Source organism: Pan troglodytes, chromosome 19 (assembly GCF_028858775.2).
Source record: "Pan troglodytes isolate AG18354 chromosome 19, NHGRI_mPanTro3-v2.0_pri, whole genome shotgun sequence".
Taxonomy (NCBI): domain Eukaryota; kingdom Metazoa; phylum Chordata; class Mammalia; order Primates; family Hominidae; genus Pan; species Pan troglodytes.
Genome location: NC_072417.2, coordinates 14589732 through 14610206, shown reverse-complemented (window position 1 = coordinate 14610206; position 20475 = coordinate 14589732). Strand labels below are relative to the sequence as shown.

Here is a 20475-nt window from a genome sequence, read left to right as displayed (position 1 = left end):
ACCAATCATCATTTGGCTGCTTAATTTTTTGCTAAACCTTGGATGTAAATCTCAGGCTTAAATAAGTAATTAGGAACTCTCTTAAGGGCACGTAATAGTAGGTGCTCGGTAAATATTTACGCAGTTGAGTAGTGTATTCTGAAAGGCCCTTAACAAAGAGCTCTCACCATAAGAAGCAGGTAGTTTGCATGAAAGTTGGGTTTGGAAAATGGCCCTAGATTTGAGTAGACAGGACTGTTTTCCTGGGTTTCTAGCTTAGGGGTTGCATATATCACTTGGGGGCTTTGAGGTGGAGGGCATTGACTGTTTTCGTCTTATATCTGATTTCTGTTTCAAAATGACTGCCACAGAGCAAATGTACTTTTCTTCATCCTCTATTCCGGTTTTTGCCTCCAAGAGGGAGTAATGATGCAATTTTCCATACTGTAATCTACCCAAACCTGACTTTATTCAACATTTGTATTGTCTTTTTTTTCTCTGTACTGTAAATGCTGGACTTACATTTTGTGTCCCTAGTGCTGAGCATAATGTTTCCTAATAAATTACGAAAATCATAGGAAGACCTTCCCGGAAAGGCCTTTTTCCCTCTTTCATCAATATTCAGGGATTCTGAGTTCTTCTATTGAAATCTCTCTTGTCCTGTCCAGTATTTGATGGTGAAGTTCCTCTGCACCCGTCAGGAGTCAGCAGAGCGCTTGGGAGTGCAAGGCTTGACCATCAGTGGGTACCTCCGGCCTGCAAGAGCAGAAGCAGAACAGAGCGTCACCTGTGCGCACTGCAGAAAGGACACAGAGGAGAGTGTCTGTGGGGCCACGCTGCTCCTCAGGACCCTTCAGTTTATCCAGCAGCTCGCCCATGACCTGGTAGGGCTTCCTCAGTTGTTAGACGGCATTCCTTTAGGAAAAGTGAATGACAGTATTCAGAGAAATGAACACCAACTGATAAAACCTGCCCCTGCGGAAGCCAATAGGATGGGCATTGTACTGCTGCAGGGACATGAAAAGCTGAGGAAAGTGAGCTGTTGGGCATTCATGGCATGAGTCAGGGAAGTGGCCTGTGAGTCAGTGAGTGGCCTGTGGCCATCATTGTGGCTTCTCCCGGAGTAGACCTACAGACACATCTTCAAGAGCCCTGGCCGTGGCTGCCATGGGGAAACAAACAGAACAGAGTTCATGGGATTTGCATCTTCTTTAAGTCCTAGAAGAATTATAACTGAGGTCTAGGTGAATTTTCATTATTTACTGAAAATACAAAAATAATGGCAGGATTTCGAATCAAAAATGATTTTTTGATTTCTAACTTTTTTGATACTGACTCTTACAGTCAGTGATATAACACAGTGACAACTCACTCAAAGGAAGATTCTTACAGCCATCACCATAGCCTCGGGAGTTCAGTGGGTGGAGCCCTCGCATGTGTAGTGTATAGCAGTGTCCACTCTTGATCCCCATTCTGCTTCAGGGCACATTCAGAGGCTGGTGACTCAGTTCATATAAGGTTTGTTTGGTCTTCGTTATTCAGACCTCCTATCACAGTAGAAAAGAGCAAATAAGAAGGAGAAGCCTGGAAATAACAGGCATGCTTACGGAAGGATTGATACCTTTCAGTCCATGCACGGGGAAGTCGTCAGTATATTGTTGTACAGTCCTGGACAGTGATCATCCAGGAAAGACTGGCTTATGTGCTGGGTTAGGAAGTCAGGAGCGTTCATGGATGTGTGTGTGCGTGTGTGTGTGTGTGTGTGTTGTGTGTATATATCTATATACACTTACATACATACATAGGTACATATAACACACACATATATTTTAGAAAGTTTCAAACCAAAAATAGTTGTTGGCAAGCCTTTTTGTAGTTAAGAGTAAGCATCAGTAATATGAAAGTCTCACTCATGTAGAGCCACCTCATCCCTTTACAATTAGAAGTAAATGAGGCATTACAGTATTTCTCTAAATGCATTTTTCAGTTTTATTTATTCTGATCTTTATAATTTTTTAGGTGCAGCAGAAGGAAAGTGGCTTAAAATATAAATCTTTTCTGGACTTCGCGGGTCTTGATTTGCAGATCTTCTGGAATTTTTACAGTAAATTAAAGCAAAAGTAGGTCAGAATTTGTTATAAGGTGATAATCACATAAACTGAAAACAATGAGTTTTACTATTCTAAGTGGATTTTTTTCCTAATTTTTTTTTTACTTCCTACCAGTGTTTATGGTTCGATTTAAAATATATGGTTATTATTGAAAATCACACCTCAGATTTCTATAAAATATTTAGGCAGTAGTAAGCAGGTCAAGCATTACAGTACTGTCCTCATTTTACAGATGAAAAAGTAGGATCAGAAATGAACTTCCTGCCTGGGCGCGGTGGCTCACGCCTGTAATCCCAGCACTTTGGGAGGCTGAGGCGGGTGGATCACAAGGTCAGGAGTTCGAGACCAGCCTGGCCAATATGGTGAAACCCCGTCTCTACTAAAAATACAAAAATTAGCTGGGTGTGGTGGTGGGCACCTGTAATCCCAGCTACTTGGGAGGCTGAGGCGGAAGAATTGCTTGAACCTGGAAGGCTGAGATGCAGTGAGCTGAGATCACACCACTGCACTCCAGCCTGGGAGACAGAGTGAGACTCGGTCTCAAAACAACAACAACAACAAAAAGAAATGAACTTCCTTCCCCACAGTGGGCAGAGTCAGATGGGATCTGTTTCCAGACATTTAGTACAGTGTTCTTTCTGGTCCACCCTTCTTCCTCTCAGTTGGCATCAGTTGGCATTATTTTCATCGAGCCTGATGCCTAGAGGAAAGTCCTTTGTAGACAGCTATATGGCTTTGGAGAGTAAATGCAACTTGCCCTTTTGCTCTCTGATGTTTTTTGTCTTCCTGTAGCCCGAGGGAAGAATGCGTCTCTGCCCAAACCCTGCTTCTGCAGCTCCTCCAGAGCTGCTTCTCTGTGCTGCAGGGAGATGTACTGGCTGCTTCTGAGGAGGAAAAGGCTCCAATCCAAAGCCCTAAAGGAGTAGAGGCTGCCAAGGAGCTGTACACACACTTGTGTGATGGTAGGGATTTGGGTTTTCTCTTTAATACAACCCTGTGTAGGTAGCCTGAAGGGCCTCTTGCTATAGAGAAGAGGGCTGTCCTACGATGATGTGAGCCAGAAAGGGATTGCCGCTGTGGGAATCCCCCAGAAAGGGATTGCCGCTGTGGGAAATGAGTGTTTCCTCTGATGCTCTTTTGAGTTACTAGTTTGAGTTCAGGATTTATTCCTTCCTCAGCTGACTTCTCTTCCTGCTGGTTTCAGATCTATAGCTGTGTTATGCTGAGAGTTATTACTGTCATACTGTTGAGCCTTAACTTCAACTAAGTCACTGAGATGAGGCTAATAGATTGAGGGGGAGTGAAACACGTGGGCTTCTGAAGTTTTATTTAAGGCTTTGCCAAGTTGTGTCTCAAAAGGACAGGGAAGTAATGACGGAAAAACTGATACATACGGTCTTTGTTTTAGTTAAATGAAAGCAAATAAAAAATAATTTTTTATACTGCCTGGCCTGTACAGAAATACTTCTTCACTCTGGTATTAAGTACAAAATGGAGAGTAGTGAATTTATAGGCTAGTTATAGCAGATGTATAAGCGAATAGATGGAATATATGAAAGCTGATGCCATTGTTCATTTTATCAGTGGTGGACAAGGTGGATGGAGACTCTGTGCCCATGGAGATACTAAAACAAGAAGTCAGGAATACCCTTCTCAATGGGGCTGCCATCTTCTTTCCTAATCGACAGACCCGACGGAACCATCTCTTCACCATGATGGTAATTATTACTAAAAGTCTGGATTCAATGTCTGAAGTCTGTGAGGATGAAATTTGCTAGGCTTTGTTATCTCTGAATATATTGTCTGTTGCAACGTCCCAGATGTGTATTAATATTATATGCAGAGCTTTGTGTGGGACAGATATCTAAGGACATGGCACTCCACTCAGAGTGGGATGACACGTATTCCCAATCTGTGTTTCATGATCTGATGTCTCACAAAGTGACAGTGTAGTCTCCTTCATCTTTGTGACTTGCCTACAACCATCCTTTCTTTTCCACATTTTACCTTTGTATTATAGGCAAATTCAAAACAAATACCAAAGCTAACTAAATAGTATAGTGAATGCCCCTGTCCCCCAAATGTACCTGTCACCTAGCTTCAACAGTCATAAACTCACGCTAATCTTGTTTTACCTACAGTGTACCTCACCCCGCTTTCCTCCTTTCCCCACTGACCATTATTATTTCAAGGTAACTTCCTGACATTTGATTCATAAATATTTCAGTATATATCTGTAAAACTAATACCACCAAGTTTTTTTGTTTGTTTGTTTTTAGATAGGTTCTTGTTCTGTTGCCCAGGCTGGAGTGCAGTGGTGCAATCACAACTCACTGCATTCTCTATCTCCCAGGCTCAAGCAATCCTCCCACCTCAGCCTCCCAAGTAGCTGGGACTACTGGTGCATGCCACCACGCCTGGCTAATTTTTGTATTTTTTGTAGAGATGAGTTTTGCCATATTGCCCAGGCTGGTCTCGAAGCCCAAGGCTCAAGCGATTGGCCCACCTCAGCCTCCCAAAGTGCTGGGATTACAGGCGTGAGCCACTTGCCAGGCCAGTATCACCAAGTTTTATTCCTTAAATGGTTCTTGTCACTCTCCTAGACCACTTCTTCGTGTTCCTCAGACATTAGTAGTTGGGGTGAAAAATGCTTTTAGTATCTATAAGCACTGTGTTACCAAATGGAATATTCTATACAAAGATCCAGGTTTTTATTTCTGAAGGAAGTATTTCTATATGAAAATATGATACATGAAAAAATGTAAAACAAAACAAAACTTTTTCTCTCTAGGCCATATCAAAAACACCTAGGTAGAGGAACTTCACAGGTTCCTGTTGTTACAATGATGGTAAAACACAGGGAAGTGTAAGTATACCAAGGGGACAAATTAGAGAAATGTGTACAAGACAGCAAAATTATAGGCCACTCTTACTTATGAACATAGTTAGAAGAACCCTAATGAAATATTAATTAACCAGTGCAACAACATATAAACAAAATTATGGCCAAGTTGGATTTATGCTGGAAATCCAGTGACGGTTCAGCAGTAGAAAATATGTAAATGGAATCAGAGAGGAAAAAACAAATCACTAAATGCAGAAAATATTTTAATAAGATTAAATTCTGATGATTAAAACAATGAAACAATATGTTTTCATTAGCAAACTCAAAATAGAAAGAAACTCCTTTAATCTGGTAGAGGGCGTGTATCGAAAACCCACAATAAGCAATGTATTTGATGGATCACTAGAAGCATTCCTCTCAAAATGCGGAATAAGACAAGGATGCTTACTGTCGTTGCTTCTCTTTGATGTTGCATTGGAGGGCCTAGCTAGTGCTGTAGGACAAGGGAAAGAAGTGTTAAAAATAATAGAATAAAACAAATATTTATTTGTTTTGATATGATTATAGATTACTTTTTATTGTCTGTGTAGTCAAGCAACTAATAATTTAAAAGAATTTGACAAAGGAAACTAGATACAGCATTTTAAAAAGGCGTTTCTAATGCAACAGCCAATGAGCAGACATAAGAAAAGTGGTCTGTGGGATGCACAAAGGCCTATAGAAATAAGGGAGGGAAGCCGGGCGTGGTGGCACATGCCTGTAGTCCCAGCTACTCGGGAGGTCGAAGCAGGAGAATTGCTTGAACCCGAGAGGCAGAGGTTGTGGTGAGCGGAGATCACGCCACTGCACTTCACCCTGGGCAACAGAGCGAGATTCCGTCTCAAAAAAAAAAAAAGGAACAAAAGAAGCATAAAATGTGGTCCCTGATGACAAAGGGCAGCAGCAGCAGTCTAATTGGGGACACCTGCCACAAGGAAAAACTTATTCCATATGCAAGAGGAGAATCACGTTGAGGCTAAGTGATTGAGGAAGGTTTCAGAGAAGAGGAAGGATATTTGTTTGTGTAATTCCAGCTATATATAAAATTTGCATATCAGCTTGAGGAATCACTTCTCACATTGTGAGTTACATAACCTTTGACAGCATCAGCTGACCTGACCCACTGGACTGTGGGTGGGTCTCTATCCTACTTGTTTGGTGCAAGTATTTACCAGGTAGCTGAGCAAATGATTAATTTCCTAGCATGTGTCCTACACAGAAAACAGAAACAGGACGTATGACGTTTTGAATGACACTGGTGTCTTCTCATGCTGAGAAGTTAAATAGCACTGCCAACCTTCTGTATAGTGCTGAGCGATTCTCTCTCCATCAGGTGCCTCCTCAGTATCTTCGGATACCATACCCTTAAGAGCTGTGATTGCTCTTGAGATGGCATGTCCAATGGCAAAAAGTATATTATCAGCTGGGTGCGGTGGCTCACGCCTGTAATCCCAGCACTTTGGGAGGCAGAGGTGGGTGGATCACCTGAGGTCAGGAGTTCAAGAGCAGCCTGGCCAACATGGTGAAACCCCGTCTCTACTAAAAATACAAAAATTAGCCAGGCGTGGTAGTGGGCTCCTGTAATCCTAGATGCTTGGGAGGCTGAGGCAGGAGAATTGCTTGAACGCGGAAGGCAGAAGTTGTAGTGAGCTGAGGTCGCGCCATTGCACTCCAGCCCAGGCAACAAGAGCGAAATTCCGTCTCAAAAAAAAAGTATATCTCTTTTTGAGGTCATTTCCCTAAGCAGGAAACTTGAACCTTCTGTTGACTTTGGCAGTGAACCAAGTGCACCTACCACCTTGTATTTAGATGGTTGGTTCTGCTCCATCTTAGCACTTGAGCGGGTTTTAGTGGGGTGCTGTGAGGTAGTCTGCTGGCCTGGCATTCCTCATACTTGGGAACAGTGGGGTGGTGATGTTTCATTGCTGCTCTAGGTCTCTGGAATGTCATGGACTAGATTTTCTGAATATACAATTTCTGGTTTTCTAGAAGAATGTCACTGAGCAGGAGCACAAGCAGTCCCTGCAGCTCACTTTCCGTTCACTGTGCACGTATTTTAGGTAAGCTGATCGTTCTTTTTAATTGTCGGATAACTCAAATCTTTGCAAAGTTGTTTTCTTGAGCTTGCCCTTCCTTTCATGTGCCTTCGAAGTAGTACTTCCTTCCACTCAGTTAGAAAGCCGAGTTTCTGTGGGTGACCCAAATAGTGGTAAAATAATAATCTTGTTGACAGCCCGATCCAGTTCCCATCCATTTTAAGACAATTTCAGATTGAGCCCGTTGAGGGTCTTTTTGAACACTTCAGTTTCCAAGTAATGTTTAACAACAAAAACTGAAGCCAAAGGAATGTAGGGTCTTGTATTCGTGTCACGTTAAAACCAGCTACAGAAGCCCAGAATGATAGTTTGTAGAAGGAAGTGTTCTGGGAGGGGAGGGCTTCGAGATTTTTGCCTGTTTCAGCTACCAGAGAAGCTAAATGGGCCTACAGGCTTCATTACTAGAGGTATTGACTCTTGAAGGAGGAAGGGAACTAATATCCTTAGCGACTGCCTGCAAGTCAGACTATACCTGGTATGGATGCCAGACTTAGAGGGCTGTCTGTTTAAAATGTGCTCAGAATCAAGTAGCAAGGATGCTGAAAGGGCCTGGGGCCGTCCTGTGAAGACATGTGAAGACACAAGGAACGTTTAGCCAGGACTTTGAAGCTAGCAGTAGTGAGATGAGGTGTATTTCATATTGGTGGCCAAGGTGATTTATTCATCAGCCTTCTACCTCAGGGTCTCATCCAGGACTGGAGGATTTGTGAGTCTGTGCTAATGGAAGCACATGTGGACAGACAGCGGCACAGCCCCAGCTGGGTCCACGGCCTGTATTCCTGACCCAAACTCCTCCCGTCCCATGGAAATGACACTGAAACCTTTCTGCGCTCTGTTTTGGAATCTTTTAAAATAGTATACAAATCTTTCTCCTGAAGCCAGGTGTCATGACTAATTTGTATCCTTTCAGTGACAAGGATCCAGGCGGCCTTCTTCTTTTACCTGAGAAGAACGACCTGGCCAAGATGAACATCAGTGAAGTCCTGGCGGTCATGGACACTCTCGTCTCTGTTGCTGCTCGAGAGGTATCCAGTGGCTGCCTCCCTGTTTTCTTTGTCTCATGCTTGTGGGGGCACGTGATGTGGCAGTCTCTTGTGCCCCCCTTTGCCTCTTTGCAGTATGAATGTACTTTGTTGTGGTTTTTTCTGTTGTTGTTGTTGTTGTTGTTGTTTTGAGATAGGGTCTTGCTCTGTCACCCGGGCTGGGGTGCAGTGGCACAATCACAGCTCACTGCAGCTTCCCCATCCCAGGCCCAAGCAGTCCTCCCACCTCAGTCTCCCAAGTAGCTGGGACACAGGCACACGCCACCACGCCCAGCTAATTTTTAAACTATTTGTAGAGATGGAGTCTCTCTATGTTGCCCAGGCTGGTCTTGAACTCCTGGAATCAAGAAATCCTCCCACTTTGGCCTCCCAAAGTGTTGGGATTATAGGTGTGAGCCACTGTGCCTGGCATGAATGCACTTTGTTACTTGACCCTTACAAATGATCACAAAGGTTTCCCAGCCAGCCCTTGCAAACGAGTGAGGGCATGTTATGGTTCTTGGTAGTCAGCAAACGATAAAAACACAGAAGTGCTCGATAATACTTCCTGTGGAAAAAGAGGAATGGATTTATATCAAGTCCCCTTGTAGTGGTTGTCAGTGAGCCCAACACACAGATAGGTGTTAGTGGTGTGAATTTTCAGGAAAACTACTTGGACTTTAAAAAAGAAATTCAGGACCGGTCACAGTGGCTCATGCCTGTAATCCCAGCACTTTGGGAGGCCAAGGTGGGCGGATCACCTGAGGTCGGGAGTTGAAGACCAGCCTGACTAACATGGAGAAATACAAAAATACAAAATTAGCTGAGCTAATTTAATTTTTAATTAAAAATTAGTTCCCTTTCTACTAAAAATATAAAATTAGCTGGGCGTGGTGGCACATGCCTGTAATCTCAGCTACTCGGGAGGCTGAGGCAGGAGAATCGCTTGAACCTGGGAGGCAGAGGTTGTAGTGAGCCAAGATCGCGCCATAGCACTCCAGCCTGGGCAACGAGCGAAACTCTGTCTCAAAACAAAAACAAAAACAAAAACAAAATTCAGATTTCTTAGCAAGTTCGTGGACTAATCAAATCTGAAAGTATATTATCTTTTTTCTGTGTTAATGATTTTTTAAATTTGCCTTTTTTTAAAAAATAAGGGATTTTCTTTCTTAAAATGTAGTTTATGCTCCAAGTGGATCAGTCACTTGGGATATTTGACAGAAAAAAGATTTCTAGATCCCACCCTAAGCTACTGATTCAAGATCTCTAGGGATAGGGCTTAAGAACCTGCATTTTTCTAAGCACCCCGAGAGATTCTAAAGTGATAGCACCCCTGTACTAGGAAACCAAGAACTATCTCTTTGGGCTAAATATGGGAACCAGAGAGTTGGAGGAGATTTTGTGGTAGACTAGTCCAAACCACATCTTTGAGGTATCTAATGATGTGGACTTGAAGGTAACTTTTCTTTTGTGGCTGATAACTTATCTTGTATCTTTTGACTGAACTTAGTGTCTTTAAATCTCTTACATTTTTGCGGGTGCCTTACTGTTTTGAGTTGCTGTTAGAGCCATGATTTCATTCATTCCCAGCTGCCTGGCTTGATAGGCCATCAGCAGGTGTCTCCCCCAATTCACTGATGGGGACCTCAGAGCACCTGTAGGGTGCCTAGGTTATCATTTGCCAAGGTTGCTCTTAGGCTGACCACTGTTTAGATCTAGTATTAATTTAGATCTAGGGTAACGTTGACTTTATAAGCCTCAACTTTGTTTTTAATTAAAAAACTATGCTCTGTTTTTTGCTGTCACATTAATTTTCTCTTACTTTCTGCTTTCTGGCTTATTTCCAGACTCTTCTGCCCATCTCTGAGTCTTCCTTAAAAAACTCACTTCAGTCTCATCAGTATGTGTTCTCGGCCCCAGTTAGCCATGGCTCATTCGAATCTCCATCTTTATTTCTGCATTTCCCATACCTTCCCTTTCTTCTGGAGCTCATCTACGTTCTACCTGTTTCTCAGATCCCTGAAGCCTGAACTGAGTTCTCCCCCTCACCAGTCTTTCTTCTGTTGTTACATCATCAGTGCCATTGGGCAGAAAACTTCAGCGTTCTCACCTGGTTCTCATAGGAGTCGATTCTGCCCCGCACATGAGGAGTGGGTAGGTGCTAGAGCCAGGACTGAAACCGGGGCTGTTTGACTCAGAGCCTTGTCCTCTTTCCGCTAGGTAAGATAGGCCAGATTTATTTAAGATGTACGTGGAGAAATGAGATAGCATTTTGCCCAAGAGAATTTCGCATAATTGTATATACCATTTGGAGATCAGATGTGTGTCTTTTCTTCTCTTTCACTTACCTGTGGTACAAAAGAAGTTACAGATATCATTAAACCTCCTTGCTAGAGATGCAGCTATTAATGTGTTTCCCTGAATTATCTTTCAGTAAAAGACATTTATGGTTATACTAAAGAGTTAGGGTTCAATCAGGAAAAAAAATTAAAGGTGATCAGAAATGTACCTGGTCTGAAATTTTTCTCAGGAATCTATCAAATTCAACAAATATCCACTGAATGCCTGCTGTGTGTTAGGCCCTGTGCTAGGAACAGGGGATACAGTGATTTTAAAAAAGCACAGTCTTGAGGAGCAAATATGTCATCAGGTAGTTGCAACAATGTGGCAAGTGTCAAGGACTAGACATTCCCAGTATCTTTGAGTCCATTTCCCTCCATCCACATGCCTTTTCATGGCTCACTCTCTTCCTGCCTTGCCAGGCGTAACCATCATCCCGAAGCTTGTGTTCACCGTTTCCTTGTTCTTCTTTCTACTTACTCCTACACAGCACATCTGTATTGCCTGGGTTGTACCTGTAATGGAATCATATAGTGTACAATCTTCCATATCTGGAGGTCAGATAACCCTTCAAAGAAACTTTTGAGAACAAAGGTGATGGTTAGAGAGCCATGGAGTCATGAATAATGATTTTTTTAAGGTGGGAGAGGTTTGATTAAAGGCTTGAGGGAAGGAGCCAGAGAAAGGACATTTTAAGATGTAAGAGAAAGAAGAGATACCCAGGGGGGTAAGGTTCCTGAGGTGGTAGAAGGAGATGTCATGTGGAATAAAAAACCTTTGTAAAGGTTCCGAAAAGCTGGAGGGAAAGGGGAGTTTTCGTAATACCATCTTTCTTGGTGACTGCTGGGTTGAAAGCTGTTTCATGACTGTTTTCCATGGCTATAGTTTGTTTTTGCTGGTGACAGCTGCTGCTTTAGAGGATGCCCTTGGCTTTGCTCTGTGAATGGCCTTGTCATGAACACTTTCTGTTTGTCTCCTCCCTTGTAGTGCGAGCTGTTAATGCTCAGTGGGGCCCCAGGGGAGGTGGGCTCTGTGCTCTTCTCCCTGTTCTGGTCCGTCCAAGGCAGCCTGCTATCCTGGTGCTACCTGCAGCTGAAGAGCACGGACTCTGGAGCCAAAGATCTTGCCGTGGACCTTATTGAAAAATGTGAGTTTCAATATAAAATCCATGAAAACAGATGGCGTTTGGGTTTTGACTCTGAGTGTTCTCTTCTTTAGTAACTCATGCAATGAGTGTGCATATGGCTTTCTTCATTACGATTCAGATTCTTGGACTGGTTTGGTCTAATTAAAATAGAATTCAACAGCATGTCTTTTTGTCTAGAGTTTACTCTCTGAGTGTGGTGGTATGCCTAAGTATTTTTATTGTAGAATTAGATCATTTCACAGCCTAAATATTGCTTTTGCAATCATATAGCACTCTTACATGATGTCTCGCTCTTCAGGAGAGTCTATCCCTGTTTTAATCAAGTCATCTAAAAATGAAAGTCTTGAATTTTAAAAATCTAAGGTGTATGAGCATTGTGACCGTTGCTGATTACCGAGAATAATTAGATTCATGTTCTGTAAACTCACAGAAAATTATATGAAACCCAACGGGTGCTGACAAATTATACGTGGAAAATGTAGTTCCATCAAACTTGGTCCCAGCAGCTGTGACGAAAACGCTTATATTGGGTCCTGCCACCTAGAGCTTGGCCTGTTAGATTGGTACACCTAATGCACGGGCTCATTGTAAACAGAAGGAAAAGGAGAGGCTGACAGCTGGGTTAGTCATGGAATTTCACTTCTACAAGTGCTCCTCTACTTCATCAAAAGACAAAAAAAAGCCCCTTTAAAAGTGAGTCTTGTACTGAAATTCGCACTGCTTCTTCCTCCAGGAGGAATGCATTAGGACAGCACTTGCTGGCCTTGTGGTCTTTGCTGTGGAACCCCCTCTGCAGCTTCCGGAGTCTCTTTATTCTTGTCCGTGGTGATAACCAAGCATGTGACATTTCTACTGTATAATATATTAATTATTTTCTTTGTTTCGGTAGATGTGGGGCAGTTTCTGGCAAGCATGAGAGCGATTTTGGAATCCCTTTTCTCACAGTACAGTGGAAAAACCATAGTAGAAAGATTATGTAACTCAGTGTTTTCAATGGCAGCTCGTCAACTGGTGAGAAAAACTAGCAGCTATTTGTAAAGAACCAGAAGGGGGTTGGGGGTCTGCATCCCCAGGCCCAGCCTAAGGTGGACGCTGAGTGCTTCATCCATCTTCCATTAGGTTATCTTCCTGCTGGACTTCTGCACTTTAGACATCCCACACTGCGTGCTCTTGAGAGAGTTCAGCGTCCTCACAGAACTCCTGAAGAAGCTCTGTAGTGGCCCCGAAGGAGGACTGAGGAAGGTAACTCGAGTCGGCACTTGAGCCGCCCCGTGTTCTCTCTCAGGAGTGATGGGACACACTTAGTGAAGTGGACCACGGACTGCAGATAGGCACAGCTGAGCAGCCTCTAGAAGGCTCCCTTGATTTTATCAGTGGGCTTGCCAACAAGGGTGAATGTCAGTCCAAGTCGATGTGGCCTGGTCAGCATTAGAAAGGAGACGCAGAAAAAGCTGTAGAGATGAATCTCATCATTTTATAGTTGATGAAGTTATATAAAAACCATGTAAGTGAGTGACAAAATTGAAGTCTAGAAGAGAAAATGTATGTTGAAAGGCAAATTACATTTTGTCTTTAGAAGAAATTTCTCCCTTACTTAATTATACATACATAACGTTTAATCACTGTCTTGTGTGAGCTTCTTCTTGTGTGTCTTTTGTGTGCCACAGAGCACAACTCTGTGGCAGTAGAAAAGGCATTTATATTTAACAGGTAAAAAACCAAAGGCCCCCCCCCCAACCCCCCGCTCAAAAGAAAAGGGTAGGAGAGGAAGGGAGAGTAGATCCAGATTTGCCAGTGTCCCAGGTAGGAATGTGAGGTCTTTAAACTCCTCATTCAGTACTTTTTCCACTGGGAATTCACACTGGTAATGATTTGTAAGTAGTTCTGTCATAGCAAAAAGGTACAAGCTGGTCATGGAGTTTTTGTGTGTAATAAAAGCACATCTCCTCGGCTGCGTGGTAGATGTGTGTTGATCTGTGTGAAGATGGGAATGTCAGGTTTGTCTTCGAGCCCGCCTGCTGGTTTGTGCAGGGCTGTCAAGGCCATCTGCCTGGAGCACTGATAGACAAATAGTCTGCTGCATGTGGCTAGGTGTCGAGTGATAGAACCTTTCTTTCCCCTGGCTCATTTGTTATCATAGCTGGATGTTGAGACCTGGCAACAGGAACAGCCTGTGGTGTTACATACGTGGACGAAGGAATCTGCCCACAACTATGAAAATAATTGCCATGAGGTATCCGTCTTTGTTAGCCCAGGGGCAACCTATTTTGAAGTGGAATTCGATGACAGGTGTGAAACTGAAAAAAGGTAAGACTTCTATATTCTTTCACCCCCAAGTGCTAATAGGTCAGCAATGAGAGAAGGAAGCTAATAGAGGTTATGCCTTCACAGGTATGATTATCTGGAATTTACCGACGCTAGAGGTCGGAAAACACGCTATGACACAAAAGTTGGCACTGATAAATGGCCCAAGGTGAGTGATAGTCCCAGAAAGAGGTACCTACTTCTGCACCAATGCTTTTCCTTTTCTCAGCCTTCAGGGGGCAGTAGAGGTAAGGTCTTTGAAGGGAGGCATTTATGTTACACGTTTGTGAAAGGAAAGATTTATATCAGAGTTTGACCAGCTATAGTCTGTCACCTGTTCTGTAAACAAATTTTTTTGGAACACACCCATGCCTGTTTATCATTTATAGCTGCTTTGGCACTGCAGTGGCAGAGTTGAGTAGTTGCAGCAGACAGCGTTGTCTAGAGTAAATGAAGAGCCTTCATCCTTAGCAAGAAGGGCTGGTGGGCGTAGGAGGATGGCCCAGACCATGTGATGGAAGCCAAGAGTCTGCCTCACAGTTAGAGCTGCTTGAGCTCTTGGGCTGGAGGTTTAGTACTGCCTCAGACTGTTGACCTTCTCTCCATGGTCAGTGGTCTTGGCAGGAGCAGAGGCATGGAAATGTGACCACTGGCTGAGTAGGTAGTGGACAGATGGTCACCCCAGGTGTAGAAAGCTGAGCAGCAGTATTCCACCAACTCTCCTTCTTCATGGGGTGTGGCTGTGAATGGTCTGTTTCCGTCACCCCTTTGTACATTTCTCCGTTAGTCATTTTGGACATGTGGAAATAGAGATCAATTTTAAACTGAGATGTTTCTCGTCATGAAGAGCATGCTGATTTCTGAAGCACTCCTCCTCTAATCTGTCTGACCACATGATTTCTGTTTGTCTCTAGAAAGTGACCTTCAAGGCCGGTCCTCGGTTGCAGTTCCTCTTTCACTCTGACAGCAGTCACAACGAATGGGGCTACAAATTCACTGTCACTGCCTGTGGGCTGCCCGATGTTGCCGTGTCTTGGGGGCTGGATTTACAGCTCCTCGTCTCCCGGCTGATGGGACGCCTGGCTTCCCAGTGCATGGCACTCAAGTCTGTGCGCCGTAAGTGCACATCCCTGTGCTTTCCCTTCTTACAACCACGGTGAAGTGCAAGATGCGCGCTTGCCCTCTTGTAGGTCGTCTCCACGTAATGGCAGGGGGTTAATAATATGCCCTTTCAGTTTCCTTTAAACCGAAAGAATAAAGTGTCCACTCAATACCATTGTTACGAAGCTTTTTGCCTTAGACTTTAGAACATAGCAGGAAGGCTGCCATGGGTTCTCTGTCTATGGAGGATAACAGCTTTTTTTTGGCAACATTGTCATTTTTTTGCAAGTAGGTGTAGGTATAGTCCAACCAAAAGGCAGGAGTATAGAATAAGTTGATTGCATATCCTTTAAATATGTGAATATTTATGTAAATATATGTAGATATGTGACTATGGATTTTGTTTTAAAGTGATTCATTCAGGGCTGAGCAAGGTGGCTCATGCTGGTAATCCCAGCACTTTAGGAGGCCAAGGTGGGAGGATTTCTTGATCCCAGGAGTTCGAAACCAGCCTGGGCAGCATAGTGAGATCCCTATCTTTACCAAAAAAATGTAAAAATTAGCCAGGTGTGGTGGCACATGCCTTTTGTCTCAGCTACTTGGGAGGCTGAGGCAGGAGGATCACTTGAGCCCAGGAGTTAGAGGCTGCATGCAGTGAGCTGTGATTATACTGCTGCACTCCAGTCTGGGTAACAGAGAGAGACTCTTGTCTCTTAAAACAAAAGGAAAAAGATGTGTTCAGTATAATTGTTTATTTAATTCTTCCAGGGAACAAGAATTGCAGAATAAAACTTTCTACTGTATTTTATTTCTTGGTCATTTCTTGAGTTTTTCCAATTTTAGAAGTAAAATATAGAAAAATTACATAGTGGAAAAAAACAAAGGAAAATAGAATCATCCTTAATCCTAACACTCAGAAGTAACTGATTTTTTAAATATTTCTCCAAGAAAGAAAGAAATAGCTATTAGCATTTTTATTTCCACCTATTCTTTTCTCTTTGCCTATTCTAAACACATCTATGCTGGATATTTATTATTTGCTACAGAATTAAGTTTACAAATTGTGAATGTTTTTCCATAATTAAATGTTCCTGAATGGCCTCGTGTTATATGCCAGAAATGGTTCATATCCTATTTTCAGCTTACTATAAACAGATTAGTCATTTCCAAGGTACCTTGTAACTGAAGTTGTTCCACAGAGCAGCAGTATTTCAGGACTTGCTGGTTTAGCTTAATCTGTGGTATGTGTTTACAAAGTATCACAATTGCATTCTGGTATGTGGGTAAACTTTCTCTAAGTTTTAATAGTATCCATGGTTTTTTTTAACCTTTTCTTTCTCATTTCAAAGATTCTCAATATATTAAGGCAAAAATAGAACTCTCATATGTCTTCTTCTCTTTCTAGAGTTAGGAAGTAACATGGTAGTACCTCAGGCAAAAATGGCATTAGTCCTAAGCTCCCCACTGTGGAAACCTGTCTTCAGGCATCAGGTTTGTCCAGAGTTGGAATTAGAAGCAAGCTGGCCCACTCACCCACACCGGAATAGTAAGGAGGTATTTACTCTTCCGTTTTCTTTCTATTTAGACTGGAAACTGCCTGCAAGTATTTATTACTTTAAGTTATAAACACTTGTGTTTCTATCTTACTACCCGTATTAAGCAGTTAGCTCCTTGAGGCCAGAAACTAAACCTTGTTAACTTGTTAACGCCACCGTGTCCCACAGGGGCCAGTGTGCAATAGGTGTTCAGAAATACTGAATGCGTGACTTGGGTGAAATGTAGGAGGTGCTCAGTAAATCTTTGTTGATGGAGTTATCAGGCAAACAATTGAGTGTACTTCTAGTGCCTGCTGAGTCAAGCTTTAGAGCAATGATTTGTGCTATACCTTTTGTTCTCCTTAGAATTACAGCACATGATTTAGGTGTATAAGATTTTAAAAACTAAAAAGTTTGCCCTGTCTTTATTTTTCACCTCTCCTTCCCTCTATTTCTGTATTCTACTTTTCTTCCTTCCCCTCCCTGCCCTGCCCCACGTTATTCAGTAGTTAATTGCCAAATCCAGTGGCTCTTCCTCAGCTTCTGTTCTCCTTGCCTCTGTTAAATTTGGCTCCTTCAGACCCTCTCTTCTTTGGATCCATGCTAGTCCACTGTCTTCTCTTACATCTGACTGCCCACCTGCCTCCTTCATTGACTTTTCATATTCCTCCTTCCCTAAAGGGTAGGCTTTATTCAGGCTTTCTTCCCTTCCCCACAGCCCACCAAGACTTCATCCTCTCCACTTTCTTCTCCTGTCAAACATTGCGGCCCTAATTCCTAATATCAGTCTCCAGGTCTGGTTTTCTCCCCGCTCCAAGTACCTGTTTCCATCTTCCTGTGAGGCATTTCCGTTTAAATGTCCTGACTCCCCTTAACTCAGAAGTGTAAAACCAAAGACCGGTCACTTCTGTGGTGGTCAGTGTTCCCCAGGCCTGAAGCCACTGCTCCCTAGCATCCCCTGTCCTCACCTGTCTCCCCATTCCTGTCCAGTCAGCTTGCAGGTCCTGTGGATTCTTCCTCATGATGTTCATCTCTGTCCTTTCCTCTGTCTGCATCTTTATCCGGGCCCGCATTCGCACCTGCCTTATGACATTGGTACCTACCAAGTTTTTTTTATAATCACTGCATTATCTTGTCATTCCACTGCCAAGCACCATTAATGGCTCCCCATTGCCCACAGGGTGAAGTCTAACTCCTCAATGTGACAGTCAAGGCTCTCTGCAGTCTCCTTTCACCTTACCTATCTGACTCTAGTTCCCATCACTCCCCAGCTGAGACTTCAGGCCAGGTCAGTCTCCCCACTGACTCGTAACCTCTGCTAATGGTTATGTTCCTCAGAGCCAAATCTGCCAATCCTTCAGGGTCCAGGCCAAAGCCCATATCCTCCAGGAGGCTTTTCTTAATTACTTTAACCTACCAGGATCTCTCTCCTTTGAATTCTCAGCACTGGGTATCCCTTCTAGGCATTTGGCACTTAATAATCTTTTGCTTTACGGGAATGCTAGTTCTAATGCTTTTAATGTTTTATTTATGTTTATCTTTTTTTAACTCATATCTCTGTCTGGTCTTCCTAAAATAGATTTAAACTTCCGGAGAGTGTTCACTGTGTTTTATACTTCTGCTTTAGCCTAATAGTTTGCTCAATTAATTATATTTTTTGAATGAATGTGTTAAATGTGATGGGTTTATTTTTTGTTTTCAGGTTAAGAACATTCCTGACGACCCCTGCCGCCATTTTCTTCTTGATTTTGCCCAGTCAGAGCCTGCTCAGAACTTCTGTGGGCCATATTCAGAACTTTTCAAAGGATTCATACAGGCATGTAGAAAACAGGCCCCAAAGACAGATATAGTTGCTGGTTCCACTATTGATCAAGCTGTGAACGCCACCTTTGCTGCTCTGGTGTATCGCACTCCAGATTTATATGAGAAGCTGCAAAAATATGGTAACTTTATTACAGGGAATATTTTTGATCTGAAGGCTAATTGCTAAGTTTTAAGAAAGCCTATCTTAAGTGAACATTTAAAATATTTTAAAATATAAACACATTTCTATAACTGTAAACATCATCTTGTTGGTTCTACTTTGCCTATTAAAAGATTCATGGCCACTTTATGGTTAGCAGATTATAATGTGTGGCACCTAACCTTGAGTTGCAAAATAAGCAGGTAAATTATCTTTACCCAGAATTCTCATGGAAAACTGCTGAGAAATTTAATGGAAAGAAACCTTAACTTGGGTCCTGGTCCCAGTGCAAAAACTCAAAAGTTGTGCAGCTTCAGGTTAATCAGACGACCTTTCTGCACCTCAGTTTCTTTATCTGTAAAATTGGTTTAAGGGTGATTCGCTCTAACATTCTAAGAAATTCCAATTAAAACCACAGATGTTTAAGTTCTTGAATGTAGTAATAACCAAGGAGGAAGCTGTAGGTATTAACTATTACCTTTAGCTAGCTTGCAGCGCCTTCGTAGCATCACCCCACTAGGCTTCCTTTGCTGATAACCTTCTCCTCACCATCTCTTTTCCTCATGTCTCTTAGGGATGCCATCTCTGTATTTACCCTGCTTCCCTGCCGCCTAGCAGGACCCACACGGAGGGAGAGTCTCTCTCTACCTTCATACTAATTCAGGGGAAAACTGTTTCAAACCCTACCTAGAGATAAGGCATGGGTTTCCTAATCACCTGGCAGGGTATGTGTTCTCTACGCAGTGCAGGTGAAAGAAGCAAAAACAGAGCTTCCTTCCATTAGAGTGGGTAATTGACTGTTGCTCATTTTGTTTTGTTTTATTTTATTTTACTTTTTGAGACGGAGTCTCACTCTGTCACCCAGCCTGGAGTGCAGTGGCGCGATCTTGACTCACCACAACCTCCACCTCCCGGGTTCAAGCGATTCTCCTTCCTCAGCCTCCCGAGTAGCTGGGATTACAGGCGCCCATCAACACGCCCGGCTAATGTTTGTATTTTTAGTAGAGACGGGGTTTCGCCCTGTTGGCCAGGCTGGTCTTGAACTCCTGACCTCAGGTGATCCGCCCGCCTCAGCCTCCCAAAGTGCTGGGATTACAGACGTGAGTACCGCGCCCAGCCTCGTTTTGTTATTATTGATATTTTTATTCCTACCACCTTTATTGCTCATTTCTTTGGATCTCACATTGCAGAATTTATTTTCTGATTGTTAAAACATCTTGATTACATCCCCAAATCTTAATATCTCCTTTAAAAAGCTGCTCAAATAAACAAAACTGCGTTGAGACATGAGTGGTTTATGGAAACAAATGTCATATGGAAGAGTTTTTCTCTGCTGAGGAATCGAGGGGGTGATGTAACCCGTATGGTTTTGGCGGGGGGAATGTCAATATGTATTTTTGTAATCAAATTATAGTAAGAAAGCTGGATAGTCTTTTTACTTGAAGGAATTTTCAGTAGAGGGATAAAAGCCTGTGGGTTAAAAGCTGAGAAATGGAAGGCTTCCTGCTGTGGGAAACTTCAGGCTGTGTTCAGATACCACATACCTGTTTGCAGAAGAGAAAACACACAGTCAACTGTGGGAACTCTACAACTGTGGGAACTCGGAATGTCTTGCTGTGTGCAGGTTGTTTCTAGAATGCCTGCCATTGTTGGTTTGAAGGAGGCCAGGCTTGTCTTAGTTCTTTCTGTCTCTGCCTTTGTGATATAGATATTGATATAGATATTATATGTCTAAGGACTATTTCTGAGTTAAGACTGAACTACTTTGAGAATGGTCTTTGTCTAGTAAATTTGCTCATCTTTGTCTAAAAATTAGTCACTCTTTGGGGTTAGAAAGGGTGGGGAGGAGTTTTTCAACTTGAATATAAGCTGCTTGAGGGCAGGAACTTTGTTTTTCTCAGTGTAATATTCCCAGTGTCTGGTACAGCCCTGGCATATTCCAGGGCTTCAGGAAATACTTACTGCATCGTAACATAGATGCAAAAGAGCTTCA

The 20475-nt window shown here is 42.8% G+C and overlaps 1 protein-coding gene across 6 annotated transcripts in view; it reads left to right on the top strand.

Moving 5' to 3' along the window:
• Positions 1–20475, top strand: part of ZZEF1 (zinc finger ZZ-type and EF-hand domain containing 1) — a 135891-nt gene that overhangs the window by 51079 nt on the left and 64337 nt on the right. For all 6 annotated transcript variants that reach the window (XR_010152762.1, XR_010152763.1, XM_009431592.5 and 3 more), the window contains 14 exons: positions 648–863; positions 1999–2099; positions 2883–3052; positions 3675–3808; positions 6964–7034; positions 7981–8095; positions 11420–11579; positions 12469–12590; positions 12699–12821; positions 13720–13886; positions 13971–14052; positions 14798–14999; positions 16390–16538; positions 18222–18462. Coding sequence is in view for 4 of the 6 variants with exons in the window: in XM_009431592.5 (XP_009429867.2) it covers positions 648–863; positions 1999–2099; positions 2883–3052; positions 3675–3808; positions 6964–7034; positions 7981–8095; positions 11420–11579; positions 12469–12590; positions 12699–12821; positions 13720–13886; positions 13971–14052; positions 14798–14999; positions 16390–16538; positions 18222–18462 (2053 nt within the window). In the remaining 2 variants the exon portion in view is untranslated. The remainder of the gene's footprint in view (positions 1–647; positions 864–1998; positions 2100–2882; positions 3053–3674; positions 3809–6963; positions 7035–7980; positions 8096–11419; positions 11580–12468; positions 12591–12698; positions 12822–13719; positions 13887–13970; positions 14053–14797; positions 15000–16389; positions 16539–18221; positions 18463–20475) is intronic.